The sequence below is a fragment of the Nerophis ophidion genome, linkage group LG14 (genome assembly GCF_033978795.1).
Source record: "Nerophis ophidion isolate RoL-2023_Sa linkage group LG14, RoL_Noph_v1.0, whole genome shotgun sequence".
In the NCBI taxonomy this organism is placed as follows: Eukaryota; Metazoa; Chordata; class Actinopteri; order Syngnathiformes; family Syngnathidae; genus Nerophis; species Nerophis ophidion.
In genome coordinates, this window is record NC_084624.1 from 52,522,133 (window position 1) to 52,538,204 (window position 16,072).

Below are 16,072 nucleotides of genomic sequence, written 5' to 3' on the forward strand. Positions count from 1 at the left end.
TTTTTTGGGAAGCTGTTTTTATAGCCAATCATGGCACCCACCTGTTCCCAATTAGCCTGCACACCTGTGGGATGTTCCACATAAGTGTTTGATGAGCATTTCTCAACTTTATCAGTATTTATTGCCACTTTCCCAACTTCTTTGTCAATTGTTGCTGGCATCAAATTCTAAAGTTAATGATTATTTGCAAAAAAAAAAAGGTTTATGAGTTTGAACATCAAATATGTTGTCTTTGTAGCATATTCAACTGAATATGGGTTGAAAAGGATTTGCAAATCATTGTATTCTGTTTATATTTACATCTAACACAATTTCCCAACTCATATGGAAACGGGGTTTGTAGTTTGACTTGTTTTAAGGACAGTTTTAACATTATTCAAACATTTGAAGAGTGTGTGCACGAGGACATGAAGAACTTGTTAAAAAGTCATAAACTCGATTCACTTGGTTTGCCTCACAGTCAACATTTTTGGCCAAATGTTAATTAAGATGAGTGATCTTATCTCTTTGTAGCGTTATTACGATGTTAAGTATTGATCAAATCATCATGAAGTGGACGTCAAACAGCGACCAGTCGCAGGAAAAACATTCGGAGGAGTTTTTCGTTGTTACTCTTTGAAGGACTCTGGTTGCCAATGGAGATGCAGAACTCGTTAAAGGGGAACTGGAATTTTGGAGTTTTGCCTATTGTTCACAATCCTAATGAGAGACAAGAAGACAGATATTTTTTTGCATTCTAATTTGTAATAATCGGCTCGTTCTCGGTGGCTAGCAAAGCAGTTAATGGGTGCTATCCATTCCGCCTCTAAATCACTTTAAAAATGCATCCAAAAACCATTAACAACACTTAACCTAGTTTCCGTAAGCTGTATAATAACCGAGCTGTGGCAACATTGTCGATGTAAAAGCAAACACTGAGCAACTCTTTATCCACCGTAGTAACACATCTTGCGACGGCAATTGGCGTAAGGATTGTTTTTTAAGTTGACTTTGGTTAAGCACGCCATTTATGTCGGCATAGCTTGGCTCCAAGTTCCACATTTACACTGTAATGTCACGCCGACCTCACTCCCTCGGTTTACGTCTGCTCAAAAGCTTCACCGTCTGTTCGTACTCGCTTCTATAACCAGCAGTTCATCCTCTTTATATTCAGCTTCAAACAGATAAGGTCGTGAAACCTCATTTATTCAAAAATAGTCTTCTTCGTTGTCTGCTACAAAGTGTGCCATGATTACCATATTTTCTGGACTATAGGCCGCACTGGATTATAAGGCGACTTGTGTGGCAACTTGTCCAGGGTGTACCCCGCCTTCCGCCCGATTGTAGCTGAGATAGGCGCCAGCACCCCCTGCGACCCCAAAAGGGAATACGCGGTAGAAAATGGATGGATGGATAAAATCCAAAGTCATGTATTTTTGTCTCTCATAATTATTGTCAACAATAGGCAACATTTTTTAAAAAGTACAGTTCCCCTTTTAACGTTGTTAAAAACATTTTTTACAATATTTTTTTAGATTTGGACGTGTTTCACAGTACAAAAACTTGTTAGGTTACATAACTCATAAAGTTGTCACGAGTGGACATATGAGGTTATTACCTGGTCATTTGCAAGCAAAAAAAAAAACGGTGATCGTTGAATTGTTTTTACTTTGCCAGAAATGTAGCAGAACCCTGACCAACCACGATCCTGTTTGCTTTTAGTATATTTCAGAACGTTTTGCCTGTTTATTTCCTCCATGCTTTATGGGCCTGCATAATTGCACAGGAATTGAGTGGGAAATTGAACAAAATGGTCGATTTTGTCAACGACTGAACCAAAACCAGCGCCAAAAAAAGGCTGTACTTACCAGAGATAACATTTTGGGTTGTTCGATTAAGAGTACAGTATTATTATTTCTTTAATAATTTGTTTTTTTTAAATAAATTGGCACGCATTTTGTAAAAAAAAATAATAATTTTAAAATCCTGCCTCCTCACACTTAATGGAAGTCACATAAGTTGGACTTAATGTGCTTTGATGATAAATGTCGGAGGAAAAGACCCCCAGTGTGCATTTTACACAGGAAGTCTTACTTTTTTTTTACGTGAAGAAACACCCTGAAGACTGAATAGTGCTCCATGTGTCCTGGTCGACTGCTAATGGAGTGTTGTGCTCGTCAAGCACATTTCAGGTGTTTACTTCCTGCCAACAGGATACACTTCCTGTCCGCTGCACAGTGGGCGGGGCTTTCTGGCCTGTGTGGACTTTGTCAACAAAAAAACATCAATACTGTAAATTTCAGTTCTTTTGTACATTGAATGTTCCAAAATATTATCTTATATAGAATGCATTATGTCATATCAGAACTAATTTTTCTACACAATCAATAAATCTGCTGGTTGAAGATTGTTTTGAGGATGTTGTACCTTTTTATTTGTGTGTTTGCAGCTAATTGGATTTTTTTGTTGGCTATGTTTGAAAATGGTGTAGTAAAAATGTTGAAGTACATTCAAATTTACGCTTGAAGGGTTTATAGCAGGGGTAGGGAACCCGCGGCTCTACAACCGCATGTGGCTCTTTACCGCCGCCCTAGTGGCTCTCTGGAGCTTTTTAAAAAATGAGGGGAAAAAAATATTTTTGGGTTTTAAAATAGTTTTTGCAGGAGGACAAACATAACACAGTCCTCCCTAATTGCTATAAAGCACACCGTTTGTATTAAACATGCTTCACTGATTCGAGTATTTGGCGAGCGCCGTTTTGTCCTACTAATTTTGACGGTCCTTGAACGCACCGTGGTTTGTTTACATGGACAACTTTCTTCGACTTTCTAGGACGTGTTTTAAGCCGCTTCTTTTTCTGTCTCATTTTGTCCACCAAACTTTTAACATTGTGGGTGAATGCACAAAGGTGAGTTTTGTTTACGTTATTGACTTGTGTGGGGAGCTAATCAGACATTTGGTCACTGCATGACTGCAAGCTAATCGATGCTAACATGCTATTTAGGCTAGCTGTATGTACATATTGCATCATGATTCCTCATTTGTAGTTATATTTGAGCTCATTTAGTTCCTTTAAGTCCTCTTAATTCAATGTATATCTCATGACACACTTTATCTGTATGTATAATCACAGTGTTAAAAATAACGTTCAAATTATAAAACATTCTCATGCATGTGAATCCAACCATCCATTTTCTACCACACCTGTTCAAGAAGTCGCATTAATGGTAAGAAGTACTATATTTATTATTGGTTAGCTTTAGAATAACGTTATTAAAAAGAATAAGAGACGTATTATACTCTAAAAATGTTGGTCTTACTTATAAATGCACACATTTAGTTGTATTCAGTGTTAAAAAATATTATATGGCTCTCACGGAAATACATTTTGAAATATCTGGCTGTCATGGCTCTCTCAACCCAAAAGGTTCCCGACCCCTGCTTTATTTATACTGTCATGGAATATCTGTTGAAAAGTTTGGAGTTTGTTTTAATGCCATTTTTTTTGGTAATCATTTCTATAAGCCACAATGTGTTGGTTGTTTTGTTTACATTTTTAAGCTATATTTTATTTTCGTTTGCGATCATTTTTACAGATGTTTTCATTATAATTATCTTCTCGGTGTACATTCTTAACTGCTCTGAATAATGCAGGAATCTTCATGGAAAAAAAACACAACAGAACATTCAAAGAACATGTTGTATTATTGCTGCATTATTTTTTGGTGATTTGTTTTTCACTTTTCTTAATTCAAATGTTGTACCTTAATTTTTAAATGTCTTAGTGTTTTTAACATCTTTACGCTGCTGATCCGCCTCCGCTTGAGATGGTTTCCTGTGGACGGGACTCTCGCTGCTGTCTTTGATCCGCTTTGAACTGAACTCTCGCGGCTGTGTTGGAGCCACTTTGGATTGAACTTTCACAGTATCATGTTAGACCCGCTCGACATCCATTGCTTTCGGTCCCCTAGAGGGGGGGGTTGCCCACTTCTGAGGTCCTCTCCAAGGTTTCTCATAGTCAGCATAGTCACTGGCGTCCCACTGGGTGTGAGTTTTCCTTGCCCTTTTGTGGGTTCTTCCGAGGATGTCGTAGTCGTAAGGGTTTGTACAGTCCTTTGAGACATTTGTGATTTAGGGCTATATAAATAAACATTGATTGATTGATTGAACGGGACATTTCGAAAAGAAAAAACACTATTTCATTGCATTCACTTTAATGATTGTTTTTATCCCAGTGGAATGCATTATTTTTTTTACTATTTATATTACTAAATTATTGTTAATGTACCTTAGGGGATCTGCTCTAATTTCGTTGTTCTTTGAACCTGTTCACTGTAATAATGACAATAGAACTATTCTATTTGTTTTTGCAACTAAACGCCAAAAAAACGGAAATGCTGATTATCGGTCCTGCTAGACACCGACCTCTATTTAATAATACAACTGTAACATTTGATGACCAAATAATTACACAAGGTGACTCGGTAAAAAAATCTGGGTATTATCTTCGACCCAACTCTCTCCTTTGAGTCACACATTAAAAGCGTTACTAAAACGGCCTTCTTTCATCTCCGTAATATCGCTAAAATTCGCTCCATTTTGTCCACTAACGACGCTGAGATCATTATCCATGCGTTTGTTACGTCTCGCCTCGACTACTGTAACGTATTATTTTCGGGTCTCCCCATGTCTAGCATTAAAAGATTACAGTTGGTACAAAATGCGGCTGCTAGACTTTTGACAAGAACAAGAAAGTTTGATCACATTACGCCTGTACTGTATATACCTTTATATACATATATACATACATATATACCTATACTGTATATACCTTTATATACATATATACATACATATATACCTGTACTGTATATACCTTTATATACATATATACATACATATATACCTATACTGGCTCACCTGCACTGGCTTCCTGCGCACTTAAGATGTGACTTTAAGGTTTTACTACTTACGTATAAAATACTACACGGTCTAGCTCCAGCCTATCTTGCCGATTGTATTGTACCATATGTCCCGGCAAGAAATCTGCGTTCAAAGAACTCCGGCTTATTATTGATTCCTAAAGCCCAAAAAAGGTCTGCGGGCTATAGAGCGTTTTCATTTCGGGCTCCAGTAGTCTGGAATGCCCTCCCCGTAACAGTTCGAGATGCTACCTCAGTAGAAGCATTTAAGTCTCACCTTAAAAGTCATTTGTATACTCTAACCTTTAAATAGACCTCCTTTTTAGACCAGTTGATCTGCCGCTTGTTTTCTTTTTCTCCTCCGTCCCCCCCTCCCTTGTGGAGGGGGTCCGGTCTGATGACCATGGATGAAGTACTGGTTGTCCAGAGTCGGGACCCAGGATGGACCGCTCGTCAGGACCCAGGATGAACTGCTCGCCTGTGTATTGGTTGGGGACCTCTCTACGATGCTGATCGGACTCCACTTGGGATGGTTTCCTGTCGACGGGACTCTCGCTGTGGTCTTGGATCCACTTTAAACTGAACTCTCGCGGCTGTGTTGGAGCCACTATGGATTGAACTTTCACAGTATCATGTTAGACCCGCTCGACATCCATTGCTTTCGGTCCCCTCGAGGGAGGGGAGGGTTGCCCATATTTGAGGTCCTCTCCAAGGTTCTCATAGTCATCATTGTCACCGGCGTCCCACTGGGTGTGAGTTTTCCTTGCCCTTATGTGGGTTCTTCCGAGGATGTCGTAGTCGTTTGTACAGTCCTTTGAGACATTTGTGATTTAGGGCTATATAAATAAACATTGATTGATATTCTATTAATAGAAGATGCAGAAAACTAGTAGCTACGGTAAATTGCAGATGCTATTTCTGCACACATCCTACCAATTGATCACTCTTACTTTGTTTCATTGATCATTTCAGTGCTTTTCTGAATAATTTGTTGCAAAAACTTACTTCTACTCAGCACACATGACCAAAGTCAGTCCTTATTGATTTTTCTTTCTATATGAAACACTTTGAAAAATAGCAACTTCCTTCAAATATGCTGACACTTTACATCGGTTAGTGCACACAAAATGAAGCATCAAGATGACCTAACATGTTTATTGCTTTGCTAAACTAAAAGGCCTAATACAAATGGCTACAATGAAACAAAGAGTGGAAAATGTAAAGGGGTGTGAATACTTTCTGTACTCCCTGTAGCTGAGCTGCCCTGCCTTCACTTGTGTGTCTCTGAGGGACATGAGAATACACTGAAGAGTAGCCAGAGACCATCTTTGGTTTGCATCTGTGGTCTTGCCCCAAAATTGCTGCACTAAGCTCATTAGTGAAGACGGACGGCGTGCGACCGATCCAACTGTGTTGTGCGTAAGAAACATGCCAGCTGCTCCTCTGCAGACACCACCATCACTTTTGTGTTTGAAGAGTGCAGTTTTCCAGGCGGGAGCAGGTGGCCAAGCGGTTTCCCTCCCAGTAGCTGACATCTTGGCCGTCATGGCAACGACACTTGGTGCAGGAGTCCACCCAGACGGGCGGCCCGGCAGGAATCACCTGGCTGTGAGATGAGTCCACGTAGCAATTTGGACCTGAGAGGACAACAGAACGGCTCGTTAGGTATCTCACTCTCACTCTCCTTACTATTCATTTTTCTCACCGAGCGCCACCTCAGAAAACACATGGCTCTCCAAGTACCGTCATAACCACCAACATTAAAATAAAGTAGCGTAATGGGCCTAAGTACTTATTTAAAACAAGGCAGACGTTTCATTTAAAATGTATACTTAATGTTTTGTGACCACTGTAACATTGCATACAGTTTGAACAGTAAGACTGTGTTCCAATATAGGAAAATAAAACCCTGACTAACGTTTTTCCTTGAATTGCCGCCGGGTGTATAGTTTAGTTCTCCTCGGGTCGCCACCTTGTCGTGGTGGAGAGCCTTGCGTGTTCCAATGAACCTGAGAGCGATGCCGTCTGGAGCTTAAGCTCCTGGTAGGTTCAACCATGGCGGTAAGGTCGAGGGTGAGGTTCCAGACGAAGAGCGGCCCAAAAAGTCCTCAACGGCGGAGTGGGCGGATGATGGCAGCAGAGAAAGCTCCACAACGGTCACAAAGGCGGAAGAAGGCTGCAGCAAAGATGGGTCCCCAATTGTCTTGGTCTCCATGCCATTGGACCCTGGCCCTCCCTTTGTCAAGGACAGTGTGGTGGCTGCCTGTGCACCAGCCTCCCCACTTTATAAGATCCCACGCACAGGCGTTCTCCTGAAGGAAGGACTCAGACCCACCGACAGGAGGACAATCTTACTCGTCTCGAGTGATCGCCGATGATGATGAGTATGCGCCTGCCTAGAATTACTGCCGTGTCAAACTCGTTTCGCAAAATATTATTTCTATTAGCGCATGTCTAGAATTTCCGCCGGGTCAAACTCGTCACGTCACGGGTGACACTTCACCTGTCATCATTTTCAAAATGGAGGAGGCAGATTTAAATCATTTGAAATCGCATAAAGGGAAGACGATTAAGAGCTATTCAGTAGGATTTAAGGTCCAAGCTATTGAATATGCTAAAAAGAACAGTAAGCAGCTATGTTTTATTAACATACCGTAGCTGCGTGTGTCAAATAGGAGTCATTAAATGACTCCCACCTCGCCTGCAGAAGAAGTGACAACAAGCAGCGATCGTTTATTTTTTCCTCTCGCTTGCATTTTTAACATGGAGGATTACATATCTAAAATAAAACAGTTTTCTAAACTGGACTTTCAATCGAAGCAGGAGGTAATAAAGGAAGATCTCCATCCAGACAGAGAGACTTTTAAAACTGAAGAAAGATAAGGAAGACTTCTATAAACAAGTTATCGATGCTTTTGATCAGAAGGAGCTGCGCATGGACTTCATTTATAAGTAAAAGTAAGACCATAATAAGGTTTTTTTTTTATTAAATGTGCTTTTCATGATGGTATCCTTACATCATACTCAAATTTATAAGGGCAGGCCTAAATTTACCGCATGCCTTTGGTTAGCGCCGGAGTGAGAAGAGGTTTTAAATTAATTAGCGCCCCGGCGGCAATTCAAGAAAATACGGTATGTTTCCATGCACTAAATTAGTCAGATTTCTCAAAAAGTTTGTTTTTATGTGTATTTTCACACCTCCGTGTAAAGTCCCAGTGTCCCTGCACACTATTTAATTCAGAGGTGTCAAACGTAGGATGAGTTTGCTAAGTATGAAAATGAAATAATACATTTTTGAATGAAACTGCTGTTCTAAATGTGTCCACTAGGTGTCACAATAGCAATTATTTGTATCTTTGTAGATGACGATAGTACTTATGTAAAAAAAAATATTGGTTACTATTAAAGTTGAAAAGGTATGTCATTTCAAGCAGCAAATATATTGTTTCTGTCGACATTTAAAAAACGAAGTACTTTATTGACACACATTATTGCCAGGTTTTGGCGAGTCGGATAAAATTATATCGCGAGCCAGATTTGTGAGTTTGACACCTGTGTTCTAGCAAGTTGTGCGGAATACAGAGTTATTGTCAACCATTTGGGAGAGCACAACTGCAGCGTGAAGAGGTTTACAGTTAGGGTTACAGTAACTGCTTCATTCTCATCCATCTCATTCATATTTTGTCCGGGAGTCCCAACAAAGCCAGCATTCTCCATTTCCTTAGCTACTTTCTAAATAAATCAATCAATCAATCAATCAATGTTTATTTATATAGCCCCAAATCACAAATGTCTCAAAGGACTGCACAAATCATTACGACTACAACATCCTCGGAAGAACCCACAAAAGGGCAAGGAAAACTCACACCCAGTGGGCAGGGAGAATTCACATCCAGTGGGACGCCAGTGACAATGCTGACTATGAGAAACCTTGGAGAGGACCTCAGATGTGGGCAACCCCCCCCCCTCTAGGGGACCGAAAGCAATGGATGTCGAGCGGGTCTAACATGATACTGTGAAAGTTCAATCCATAGTGGCTCCAAGACAGCAGCGAGAGTCCCGTCCACAGGAAACCATCTCAAGCGGATCAGCAGCGTAGAGATGTCCCCAACCGATACAGGCGAGCGGTCCATCCTGGGTCCCGACGAGCGGTCCATCCTGGGTCTCGACTCTGGACAGTCAGTACTTCATCCATGGTCATCGGACCGGACCCCCTCCACAAGGGAGGGGGGGACATGGAGAAAGAAAAGAAGCGGCAGATCAACTGGTCTAAAAAGGAGGTCTATTTAAAGGCTAGAGTATACAGATGAGTTTTAAGGTGAGACTTAAATGCTTCTACTGAGGGAGCATCTCGAACTGTTACCGGGAGGGCATTCCAGAGTACTGGAGCCCGAACGGAAAACGCTCTATAGCCCGCAGACTTTTTTTGAGCTCTAGGAATCACTAATAAGCCGGATTCTTTTGAAGGCAGATTTCTTGCCGGGACATATGGTACAATACAATCGGCAAGATAGGATGGAGCTAGACCGTGTAGTATTTTATACGTAAGTAGTAAAACCTTAAAGTCACATCTTAAGTGCACAGGAAGCCAATGCAGGTGAGCCAGTATAGGTATATATGTATGTATATATGTATATAAAGGTATATACAGTATAGGTATATATGTATGTATATATGTATATAAAGGTATATACAGTATAGGTATATATGTATGTATATATGTATATAAAGGTATATACAGTATAGGTATATATGTATGTATATATGTATATAAAGGTATATACAGTATAGGTATATATGTATGTATATATGTATATAAAGGTATATACAGTATAGGTATATATGTATGTATATATGTATATAAAGGTATATACAGTATAGGTATATATGTATGTATATATGTATATAAAGGTATATACAGTACAGGCGTAATATGATCAAACTTTCTTGTTCTTGTCAAAAGTCAAAATCTTTCTTTCCCCCCCCCATCGATGCACTTCAAAATGTTCCGTTCTCTTAATTTGTGAAGCAAAGCGGTCTCCTCTACATTACAATGGTGGCTGATGTTTTTTATTGAATAATATCTGCTGTTATATCCCGCATGCGCCATACAAAGGGTCCCCTCTGGCAGCCCACACCCACTCTAGGGATCTGGTTTCCAATCGCGTAATCTCGCTGTGTTATTTCGGTTTCTCAAAAAGCAAACATGATCAGATGAAGGTGTTTCTGTGCTTCTTTAGAGCCAAACTATTTGAGATGTTCGAGATGCTACCTCAGTAGAAGCATTTAAGTCTCATCTTAAAACTCATCTGTATACTCTAGCCTTTAAATAGACCTCCTTTTTAGACCAGTTGATCTGCCGCTTCTTTTCTTTCTCCTATGTCCCCCCCTCCCTTGTGGAGGGGGTCCGGTCCGATGACCATGGATGAAGTACTGACTGTCCAGAGTCGAGACCCAGGATGGACCGCTCCTCGGGACCCAGGATGGACCGCTCGCCTGTATCGGTTGGGGACATCTCTACGCTGCTGATCCGCTTGAGATGGTTTCCTGTGGACGGGACTCTCGCGGCTGTGTTGGAGCCACTATGGATTGAACTTTCACAGTATCATGTTAGACCCGCTCGACATCCATTGCTTTCGGTCCCCTAGAGAGGGGGGGTTGCCCACATCTGAGGTCCTCTCCAAGGTTTCTCATAGTCAGCATTGTCACTGGCGTCCCACTGGATGTGAATTCTCCCTGCCCACTGGGTGTGAGTTTTCCTTGCCCTTTTGTGGGTTCTTCCGAGGATGTTGTAGTCGTAATGATTTGTGCAGTCCTTTGAGACATTTGTGATTTGGGGCTATATAAATAAACATTGATTGATTGATTGATTGATTGAGAAATCAGACTAATTTAGTGCATGGTAATCACTGTACTTGGAGTCTTTGGTATACCACTAGATGGATGCTGTGTACCACTAGATCAGGGGTCACCAACCTTTTTGAAACCAAGAGCTACTTCTTGGATACTGATTAATGCGAAGGGCTACCAGTTTGATACACACTTCAATAAATTGCCAGAAATAGCCAATTTGCTCAATTTACCTTTAATAAATAAATCTATATGTATTTAAAAAATGGGTATTTCTGTCTGTCATTCCGTCGTACATTTTTTTTCCTTTTACGGAAGGTTTTTTGTAGAGAATAAATGATGACAAAAACACTTAATTGAACGGTTTAAAAGAGGAAAAAACAAGAAAAAAATGAAAATTAAATTTTGAAACATAGATTATCTTCAATTTCGACTCTTTAAAATTCAAAATTCAACTGAAAAAAAGAAGGGAAAAACTTGCTAATTCGAATCTTTTTGAAAAAAATTTAAAAAATAATTTATGGAACATCATTAGTAATTTTTCCTAATTTAGATTGATTTTAGAATTTTGATGACATGTTTTGAACGGGTTAAAACCCAATCTGCATTTTGTTAGAATATATAACAAATTGGACCGAGCTATATTTCTAACAAAGACAAATCATTATTTCTTCTAGATTTTCCAGAACAAAATTTTTTAAAGAAATTCAAGACGTTGAAATAAGATTTGAATTTGATTCTACAGATTTTCTAGATTTACCAGAATAATATTTTTGAATTTTAATCATAATAAATTGAAAGAAACATTTCACAAATATTCTCCGTCGAAAAAACAGAAGCTAAAATGAAGAATTAAATTAAAATGTATTTATTAGTCTTTACAATAAAAAAGAAAATACTTGAACATTGATTTAAATTGTCAGGAAAGAAGAGGAAGGAATTTAAAAGGTAAAAAGGTATATGTGTTTAAAAATCCTAAAATCATTTTTAAGGTTGTATTTTTTTCTCTAAAATTGTCTTTCTGAAAGTTATAAGAAGCAAAGTAAAAAAAAAAAATGAATTCATTCAAACAAGTGAAGACCAAGTCATAAAATATTTTCTTGGATTTTCAAATTCTATTTGAGTTTTGTCTCTCTTAGAATCAAAAATGTCTAGTAAAGCGAGACCAGCTTGCTAGTAAATAAATACAATTAAAAAAAAATAGAAGCAGCTCGCTGGTAAGTGCTGCTATTTGAGCTATTTTTAGAACAGGCCAGCGGGCGACTCATCTGGTCCTTACGGGCGACCTGGTGCCCGCGGGCACCGTGTTGGTGACCCCTGCACTAGATGGAGCCTGTGTACCACTAGAGGTACGCGTACCACAGTTTGAGAACCTCTGACCTATTGTTTTGGACTCACCCTCAGTGCACTCGGGGCAGCACTTTCCTGGCAGGTAGACGGGGCTGACACACGGGGGAGGAGCACAGTCTGCCACCAAACACTGGGCGATGCCATCGCTGGCACACGTGCACTGCTCACATTCTGTAGGCTAACAACAATATTTCTGTATACACCAGGGCTGTCAAACATATTTCACATCAGGGGCCACATGGAGAAAAGTCTACTCCCAAGTGGGCCGGACTGGTAAAATCTCGGCACCATAACTTAAAAATAAAGACAACTTCAGATTGAACAAGCACATAATGTTGTTGGGTTTTTTTAAACTTACATGTTGCGGTTAAGTGTATTTGTTTATATTTTCTGAACAAATGATGGGATAATGTTCATCAGTCAACTCATCGGTGTTCGTTTTCAATCTATCAAGATAAAAAAATATATATCAAAATCAAATTACAGGATGTTATTTATGTATTTTGATCATTTTCCAGGACTGATGTACTAATGTGTGGTTTATTTTGTACATATGTAGTAGAGATGCGCGGATAGGCAATTATATCATCCGCAACCGCATCACTAAAGTTGTCATCCGCCCGCCAACATTTTATCGAAACCGCAAACGCCCACCCGCCCGTTGTTATATATCAGGGGTCGGCAATCTTTACCACTCAAGGTAAAGAAGAAAATAGGGTAAAGAAGAAAATAGGAGTTGCATCCATTCTTGCTCATATTTGCTGGAGCTCAGCTAGAGAACGAGAATAAGGGCGTGCTTTGAAGCCATTGCCTTTGAATCCTTCTACAACATGTACAAACTGCTTTCCAGTCCAACAACATTGCCTTTGAATCCTTCTACAACATGTACAAACTGCTTTCCAGTCCAACAACATTGCCTTTGAATCCTTCTACAACATGTACAAACTGCTTTCCAGTCCAACAACATTGCCTTTGAATCCTTCTACAACATGTACAAACTGCTTTCCAGTCCAGCAACATGTTGTATGCAACTTAAGCAGATAATCGTACAAGATTGAAAGTCATACTGGGTGACACAGAGTACACTGTTGGTTGTGATATAAACAACTTTAACACTTTACTATGTGCCACACTGTGAAGCCACACCAAACAAGAATGACAAACACATTTCTGGAGAACATCCTCACAGTGACACAACATAAATGCAACACAGCAAATACCCAGAATCCTGCTATTTGGGGTGTGTAATATAGTCAGGACTAGTCATGGATGCAAAGGATTCTGGGTATTAGTTGTGTTGTGTTTATGTTGTGTTACTGTGAGGATGTTCTCCAAAAATGTGTTTGTCATTTTTGTTTGGTGTGGCTACACAGTGTGGTGCGATTCGTATTTGAATCGATTTTTTCCCACACCCCTTATATATATATCCATCCATCCTTTTTCTACCGCTTATTCCCTTTTGGGCCCAATTGTAGCTGAGATAGGCGCCAGCGCCCCCCGTATATATATATATATATATGTATGTATGTATGTATATATATATATACATATATATATGTATGTATGTATGTATGTATATATATATATATATATATATTCCTTACACACTAATTGACTGAAAGAGCAACGTTTTCGATGATGTCACGTTATGGATGGGAAAGTGCATTTTTAGACAATATGATTTGCCTGAGCAGCTAGGAGACTAAGAGGTTGAAAATTGATTAGAAAAGACTGATTTAAAAAAAATAATGATTAAAAAAAAAAAACTTGGTTCTTGCCGCAGACCGGATTTTGGACGCTGGTGGGCCGTATCTGGCCCACGGGCCGTAGTTTGGTGGCCCCTGGACTAGATGGTCGTGCAAGTGTATCCAGTACGTGTTTATTAGTACCCACCACAAGGGGGCGCTGCAGCATTCCTAACTCCGTGTGCATGTTCATATAAAGGGAATGGAAAAAAGCTGGAAAAGATGCCATGGCGGTACTTTCTTGTAAAATATCAATTTTGACACATATTTAAAAGCCACTATTCAATTTGTTCCTCACCTGGAAGTCGCGGCCGAGCTCGTAGACTTCCCCCCGGTACTCGCAACCCGTCCTCTCGCACCGCGGGCAGCAGTCCCCGGGGTAGCGGCTCACGTGGATGCACGCCGCCGGCAGGGAGGTGCACTGTGTGCGGACACACACCGAGCCCTCGGCCGTGCACTCGCACTGGGTGCAGTGGTCCGAGTCCAGGAAGAACCACTCCCCCGCGTAGTAGAGGCTGCCGTTGGCCTCGCAGGTGCTCTCCTCCCCCGGGTCCCCCGGCTGCTGCTGGCCGCCCACCGCCGAGTCAAAGGCGGCTGTCGTGCAAAGAAGCACCGCTGGGAAGATGAACCACATCTTCATGATGGACACAAGAGCGCGAGAAACAAGTTGAGCGGAGTATTTGTCACATTGTTGTTCAAACTTTGAAACTTTCTGCACAAAGACGTCGTGGGAGTTGAACGCCGGGAAGGGGGCGGAGCCAAAGGTGTAAAAGTACATTTCAACGTCCAGCCCCTCTTTTACGTCTCAAAAGTGGCCCACTGGAAAAAAAAAAACACGTTTGTCCGTCGCACCCTCGTCGACATTTAGTTTTTTTATTTTAATTTTAATATATTTATTTTTGGCCCTAGTGTGTGAATGTGAGTGTGAATGTTGTCTGTCTATCTGTGTTGGCCCTGCGATGAGGTGGCGACTTGTCCAGGGTGTACCCTGCCTTCCGCCCGATCGTAGCCCCCCGCGACCCCGAAAGGGAAAATTTGGTAGTAGAAAAATGGATGGATGGATGTATTTTTTAATGTTTATGTAACTTATTTTTATGGTTTTGCCTTTTTGTGATGTAAAAGGCCTACTGAATTCAGATGTTCTTATTTAAACGGGGATAGCAGGTCCATTCTATGTGTCATACTTGATCATTTCGTAATATTGACATATTTTTGCTGAAAGGATTTAGTGTCCAGGGTGTACGCCGCCTTCCGCCCGATTGTAGCTGAGATAGGCGCCAGCGCCCCCCGCGACCCCGAAAGGGAATAAGCGGTAGTAAATGGATGGATGGATGGATTTAGTAGAGAACATCCACGATAAAGTTCGCAACTTTCGAAGCTAAGAGAAAAGCCCTGCCTCTACCGGAAGTAGCAGGCGATGACGTCACATTTTTTATGGCGCTGTCACGCCAAATTTTTTCTCCCTACAACCCCCCCCCCCACACACACACACTTCTTACAATACAATAAAATAAACAAAGTGCAAAGCCATAGGCTCATTCAGATTCATTAATCAACTTAAATTTGGAACACAGCATCATCGTTTTCACAGCTTTTTTGTTGTTAGAGGTAGAGAGTGTTTTAATGTAAAGTTCAAAATCTTTTTCAAAGGCACAAAAGATAGGTCGGGTATTAAGAAACTTACATTTATGAATATAAAACTTAGCCAATAAAATAATGAGGTTGCAAAGGTAGAATTTCTTTTCAAATTTTTGTTCATTATTTTGCAAATTTAAGTTGATTAATGAATCTTAATGAGCCTATGGCTTTGCACTTTGTTTATTTCATACATATATATATATATATATATATATATATATATATATTTGTATTCTTTTTTTAATATTTTGAATTTACAACCCCCTGGCACTCTTTTATACTGTTTTCATAATGTTTTATAATGTTTTATATTGTTGTTTGTCTTACTGTTTGTAATTGTGGAAATATATAAATAAACATTTATAAAAAAAAAAAATTAATTAAATAAAGATTAAAATAAAAATAATAAAAAAAAGAGACGAAATAAAGTGGTCCTCGTGCAAAACTAGAGTTTTGATTGATTGATTGATACTTTTATTAGTAGATGGCACAGTACAGTACATATTCCGTGCAATTGACCACTAAATAGTAACACCCGGATAAGTTTTTCAACTTGTTTAAGTCGGGGTCCACGTTCATCAATTCATG

General features: G+C 39.9%; 2 protein-coding genes across 2 annotated transcripts in view; one reads left to right on the forward strand and one right to left on the reverse strand.

Annotated features, from left to right (window-relative positions):
• Nucleotides 1-6,040: 6,040 nt before the first annotated feature.
• On the reverse strand, nt 6,041-14,624 carry zgc:113531 (uncharacterized protein LOC541359 homolog). The gene is made up of 3 exons (XM_061921021.1): nt 14,145-14,624; nt 12,150-12,279; nt 6,041-6,538 (listed from the first exon to the last, which is right to left on the reverse strand). The coding sequence occupies exons 1-3, from the start codon at nt 14,622-14,624 to the stop codon at nt 6,360-6,362; spliced, it is 789 nt and encodes a 262-aa protein (XP_061777005.1). The 3' UTR covers nt 6,041-6,359.
• A 1,005-nt stretch (nt 14,625-15,629) lies between these two features.
• Nucleotides 15,630-16,072, forward strand: part of ccdc24 (coiled-coil domain containing 24) — a 30,585-nt gene continuing 30,142 nt past the window's right edge. The window contains exon 1 of the mRNA XM_061919524.1: nt 15,630-15,650. Coding sequence (XP_061775508.1) covers nt 15,630-15,650 — 21 coding nt within the window. The remainder of the gene's footprint in view (nt 15,651-16,072) is intronic.

Excerpts from the sequence above, each read along its gene's own strand:
- zgc:113531 (XM_061921021.1), bottom strand. The coding sequence starts at position 14,624 with ATGTACTTTTACACCTTTGGCTCCGCCCCCTTCCCGGCGTTCAACTCC. Across the intron at positions 12,280-14,144 it reads AGCTCGGCCGCGACTTCCAG|CCTACAGAATGTGAGCAGTG; the intron begins GTGAGGAACAAA and ends TATTGTTGTTAG. Across the intron at positions 6,539-12,149 it reads CTGCCCCGAGTGCACTGAGG|GTCCAAATTGCTACGTGGAC; the intron begins GTGAGTCCAAAA and ends TTGTCCTCTCAG.